The 6000-nt window shown below is 49.9% G+C and overlaps 1 protein-coding gene across 3 annotated transcripts in view; it reads right to left on the minus strand.

Moving 5' to 3' along the window:
* The window catches only part of TNIP1 (TNFAIP3 interacting protein 1), a 28362-nt gene extending 23113 nt beyond the window's left edge, over positions 1–5249 (minus strand). For all 3 annotated transcript variants that reach the window (XM_087816932.1, XM_087816931.1, XM_016213955.2), the window contains exons 1-4: positions 4381–5249; positions 3033–3185; positions 1685–1770; positions 179–262 (exon numbers count right to left, since the gene is read on the minus strand). In XM_087816932.1, the coding sequence (XP_087673058.1) occupies positions 179–262; positions 1685–1770; positions 3033–3185; positions 4381–4516 (459 nt within the window). In that variant the 5' untranslated portion in view covers positions 4517–5249. The remainder of the gene's footprint in view (positions 1–178; positions 263–1684; positions 1771–3032; positions 3186–4380) is intronic.
* Between the last annotated feature and the right edge of the window lie 751 nt (positions 5250–6000).

The raw sequence follows: 6000 nt of genomic DNA on the forward strand, positions 1-6000 counted from the left end.
CAGCAAGGGATTTGCATGTGTGAGTGAGAAGCATCCCCTGCTCTGGTCCCCCATGGATCCCCAAGTGACTCCAGGGTGCCCAAGGGACCTGGGTAGGTCCTGTGCCTCTCACCCAGGCCCAGGTGACTGAAACAGAGAGGAGACATGGGATGTGCACAGGGACCTGCCATCCACTCACCATCACGTTTCTGGTGCAGCCACTGCTCTCTGGTGGAGAATTCTGCTCCTCAGTGGGGACCACTTCAAATTCAGAGGAGGTGCCCTGTGCAGAAAGGGAGTTAGTGGCTGAGAGAAAAACTCCATGCTCCTCCTGTGGAACCCACAGCTGAGAGCAGCAGGGAGGGGTAGGGAATGGATGGACAAAATCTTTTCGCACATCCTATTCATCCCAGCAGCCCCTCTGTGCAGAGCTGAGCTCCCCAGGCAGTCAGTTCATGTGAGACCATGAAGCAGGATACAACAAGTCTGCCCACAACCCACTCACTGTGAGATCTGAGCTCACAGGCCCTCCGTGACCAGTTTCCTCATCTGTAAAACAGGGATACTGGACTAGCTGATCTTGAACCACGAAAACTTCAGGATCTTTTTTTTTAAACTTGCACTTTTAAAATCTTTTCCTGAACTCTGCCATGGTGAGAGGGTTATATCCCCTTTGGACAGATGGAGAAACTGAGGGCATTTCATTAGTTAATGCAAAAGTTGGAACTCAACCCGAGGCCTACAAAACCAATGTTTCTGCTACGGCACCAGAGCTGTCTCCCAGGTGTCCCCGGCTGATCACCTGGAGAACACAGACAGCAGTGTGGCCACCACCAAGGCAGTCCTGTGCCAGCCTTGCCAAACCAGCCTCAGAAAGCCCAGATCTGGGATAAATCGCAAAGATGAGTGAACCAATTTTGATTTTTTCAGGATTCACCCAGATCCAGGCTGGTCGAGGACTCTGTCTTTTTCTGATTTCAGCCACTCCAAGTAGAATGTACAGGTTGTGCAACCAACAGATAGGCCGATGGTCCCTCTGAACTAGCAACTGGCTCTGGGATTGCTATTAACCCTGGTCTACAGAGATGATCTCAGCCTTCCCTCGGAAAGGGCAGATGGAGGGACATGAATGAGAGGATCTCCACTCGCAGCTTCTGCTGAGCCTCAGGGCCACCAGCAAGCCAGCTCTGAATCTTGACCCTGCCCTAAAAAATCTCCCTTTCACCTCTACCTTTCCCCCTCTGTCTACGTGACCTTGGAAAATGCTCTTCTCACTCCAGACCTGATCTGTAGGATGAAGACGCTAAATGATACAATTACTTGAGTCCCTTCCAGTCCTAGGACACCAAGCGAAATTTCTGGAGGCAAATCCTCAGCCCCTCTGAGAATGTGAGTTCCATGTCACTTCCATCTGTCTTCCTAGCACTGTGCACAGTGTACACATGCTTCACACTGCGTAACTTAGTACATGGGAGGAACTCCTTGTGCATATCAGGGTCTTCCTGGTTAAGTTTCAACTGTGACATTCATTTAAAAATGCAGAAACCGAGACCCTACAAAGACTGAGATCAGCTTGCCCAACATCACCCAGCAAGTCAGAACCTGGGCTTCTAGAACCCCAACCCTCTCTCTTCATGTCCTTGTATCTACCAAAAGGACCTGGAAGTCCAGGCAACTTTCAGCCAGGATTCCAAATGCAACTTACACTGGATGGAGGTTTTTGGACTGGCTCTGGCTTGTCACTGGGGAGTGCAGGGTCGGCAGAGGGTGCTGGGACATTTGCATTCTTTCCTGAAGAATTGAAAAAACATGGATGAGCAGCAGGAAAGGAGAAAAGCGCAGATACCAGCCCCCTGAGGACAACCTTGGCCAGAAGAGTTCTCTGAGTTCCCTCCATGAGTCTGGGGAAATGGGAGGTAGTCCCACCAGGGCCAGGGAGCCTGGGGAAATGACCGGCCCTGAAATGGCAGGGACAGAACCTGGGCAGAGAGAATCTTCGCTGGACTTGCTGGTCACTGCTGCTTGCTACCCTGGACCTACCTCAATGATGACAAGGATGACAATTTACAATTAACAAAGTATTTTTTATATTTATTATCTCAGCCAATTCTCATGGCAGCTTTGAATTCTCATTTTAAAGGTAAGGAAACTGAGGCATAGAAAAGTCACCAACTGGCCCACAGTCACATAGCCAGCAAGAGAAAAACCAAAACTCAAACCTGGTTCTCCCTCCCTGACCTCCTGGCGCTACTGCCACAGGGAGTCCCTTGAGGGTAGCTGACATCTCACTCTGGGGATGGACCTGGCACCAATCTGGGACTCAGAGAACATTGCTGAGGGGAAAAGTGGAGGCTGGAATCACCCACTGAACACAGCGCAGTGGACTCTGAGATCATTACTTTCCTCCATTTGTCCATTCAGCCACATGGAAGGCTGGCAGGCTGGCCTGGGCTAACACTGTAGGTGGGGCTGCAGCAGGAGGCCTCTAAGCTCCACGTGTGGAGACCTTTTCTCCCCTGGCCCCAGATCTTGCCCTGGACATGGAGACATGCCAGAGGAATGCACGGTGACCACACACAGGACTTTAACCCTTAGTCACAGTCAGCACTCTCCATTAACAGGTAGCACATGTAACCTCAATCTGAAATACATTGCAGTAGGCTAACAGGCAAGTCCAGGTTCTTCCATGGGCGTCAGCTTCCCCAGGAGGAGGGCCAGACCAGAGAGCTACTGACTCATATGCCGACTCTGAGTGACCTGAAATAGATGCCTGGAGTGTTCTGCCTGGCACACAGTAGCTGCTCATTAAATATTTGCTGAATAAATGTGCTGATAAAGATCTTGAGGCCATATCTTAGATGCAGTGGATTACTGTGATCAATAACTAATGTCTGCCAGGGCCTCGGAAGGGCTGAGTCACCAGCCTTTTGGGGATATTATTTTGCAGTCCTATCCAAAACACGACTGAAAGCATGGCCTGTGGCCCAAGGGTAAATGTTCAGGGAGCTGGGAGTACAAGGAAAGGCAGAAGACAACCCGGGGTCCCCTTGGACCTGTGAGCTCAGGGAGGTGATCGAAGGAGGCCAAAGTGGGAGACGGTGGTGGGAGCAGCTTCCTGTCCTTGACCAGCTCACTGTCTTTGACTAGCTCTTCTGCCTTCTGCCGCAGCCTGGATGCTTCCATCTGGGACTCTTCCAAAAGCTCCCCTGGAAAGAACAGGGAAAGGAGGAGTGAAAGAATTACTTAGCTCTGTGCGCGGGTTCTCCCTACCCTGTGCCCCTAAGCCTGGCTTCTGACACTCCAGGCCCTGGACACTTCCATCATTGCCCTGTGGGTTGAGTGGAACACAGATCATTCCAGCCCACAGCCATAAATAGGCCACTAAGGAAGAAGGAGTGGAGGGGAATAGGCCCTGAAATCAGGGAAGAAGGAGTGGAGGGGGATCGAGGACAAACTCCTGGCCCCTGGCACCCTCTTCCTGCCCCACTCCTGCCATAGCTGGCTAGGACTCCACAGAAAGCCAGGGCTCTCTTAAACCTACCGTCATGGCACCCGGGGGCCACCCACAGCCTGCGTCCACAGTGAAGGGCAGTCTAAAGGGACAAGACCCTGGATAGTACTAACCACCCTCCAGGCCTCTGTTTTCCTCCTCCCACCAGTGGGACCCCACTCCCTGTTCCCCAATCTGCCATTCTGAGCAGCGGTCTGCAAAGCAAGGAGAAAACATTTGAAAAATTGGGGAACTGAGCTGGCCCCCAAAGTCCAAGACCAGAGAAGGTGGCAGCAAGGCAAAGGAAGAGTTTTAGGAGTTTAGAGGAAAGAAAGTCCTCTCTGCATGGGGAAATCAATGAATGTCTCTCGTGGAGGAGGAGATGACATCTGAGCTGGGTGCTGATGGATAGGGACAACTCAGTTATACGGAGGTAGGTGGGGCTCCTCTTGGCAGTAGGGACAGCTTGAGAAAAGCCAGGAAAAGGGAAATCAAGGGACCTACTCCCATCTGCCTCAAGCCAAGCTTGGCTCCCTGCTCCAACACTTGGAGGACATACCCTGATTGACCCGGTGATGTCAGCTCTCCCTCTCTCTGGTGTTCTGGAAGACAAGGCCACTCAGTTTCCACATCCACAAAATGGGCCTTCCAGCTCCCTCTCCCTGACCCCACACTTCTTTCTCAGTCCCTCGAGATGTTCTGAGTCCTGTCATTGTGGTTCTGGGGTGCTGGGGACTCAGAGCTGGGAATGCTGCCACCATGCTATGGAAGTGCATAAAGACACAGCTGTGGGGCAGGAGCCAGCGCAGGGCCAGGAAGGACAGAGGGATGATGTGGGTGGAGGCATATGCCAGCTGGCATTGCAGGCTACAGGGAGGAGGCTTGCAAGGAAAGTGCGGCATCTGTTTTACCTAACATCTTTATCCCTTGCATTTTTTCCTTTAGTCGGGAATTCTCCTCCACTAGGCGCTCAAAAGCTGTGGACGCCTCTCCAGGAGGCACGCTGCCCCCTGGGTCGTAGATCCGGTACGGTCCTCTCCCTTCCATGAGGGTGGCTCAGCCCCTGCCGTGGTACCCGCCTGGCTGTAAGGACAACAGCAGGAAATCAGGGGGCTGGCCAGGCCACTGAGGTGCCCCAGAAGGCAATCCCCATAACCCAGAAGAGAACACAGCACTTCAGGCTGGTCTGGCCACAGTACAGCAGATCAAGACAGTCATCTCCTTTGATCTGGATGCTCTGCCTCTATTAATGCAACCTAAGAATGGCATCAGTTTCTTCCAGTAGCCTCACTGCACTGCTGGTTCATTTGGAACAGCAAACAACTATAAAGTGCAATGTGGATGGAATATAAGAAAGCACTGGATTTGGAGTCAAAAAGCTTGAGTTTATGTCCTATTGGTGAGGTCCAGAAGGACAGGGACCCTGCATCACAGCATCCCCAGCACACAGCACAGTATTAGCTATGAAATGAATGCCCAATGAACACTTACTGAGTAAATAAGTGGTCTAACCATTAACTCACTGTGAAATCATGGGCAGTCCCTTCCCTCCCTGTGGAGGGGAAATGAAAGTCTTACACTAAATCAGTGATCTTTACAGCAAAATGCTTATGCCCTAAGGGATAAGCAAGTCAATCCAACCCAAAGTTCCATTTATATGTATACCATCCTTTTTTAAAAGAAGAAAAAACCCTGACTAATATTTAATATACTAATTGACACTGTCGCCCTCCTCCTTCAGTTTCATATCATGTATGGCATGTCCCTTCCAGTTCTAATGAACAGATGAATTTTCCACTAAACCGCTATCTACTTGCACAAATGTTTTTGCATTAATCTGTTCAATTTCATCTGCTTTCTTTCATTTGAAACCACTCTGCGAAGCGATTTCAGAATCAAACTTATTTCTTGCATTCGTTCATTCATTCAGCAGTTATTTATTGAGCACCTGCTCTGTGCCAGGTACCAGTTTGGGTGCTGGGAAATTATCAGCCAACAAAACAGACAAAAATCCCTCATGGAGCTTACATTCTAGTGGTGGAGGTGATGACAGGTGATAGATAGATGATAGATAGATAGATAGATAGATAGATAGATAGATAGATAGATGATAGATAGATAGATAGATAGATAGATAGATAGATAGATAGATAGATAGATAGATAGATAGATAGACATAGTATTAGGGGTGATGAAAAATCTATGGACAAAATTAAACAGGGATGCATAAGGCAGGGACTTTAATTGTATGTGGAACCATCAGGTAAGGCCTCACAGAGAAGGAGTTATTTTAGCAAAGATCTGAAGGAAGTGAAGGAACTAGCCATGTAGATATTTGGGAGAAGAATATTTCAGGCAGACAGAACAGTAAGTGCAAAGGCTCTGAGGCTGAAAAACTCATCCAGCCTCCAGCCCTACAAAGAGCTTCCCCAACACAAAAAGGTTCCAAAGGCCTCCACCAGGACCTCAGAAGGACTTGGGGCACCGAAACCTCCCTCGCAAGATCACCATCCCCACAGGCCCTGTGAGCA

Source organism: Miniopterus natalensis, chromosome 4 (genome assembly GCF_054644295.1).
Source record: "Miniopterus natalensis isolate mMinNat1 chromosome 4, mMinNat1.hap1, whole genome shotgun sequence".
NCBI lineage: Eukaryota > Metazoa > Chordata > Mammalia > Chiroptera > Miniopteridae > Miniopterus > Miniopterus natalensis.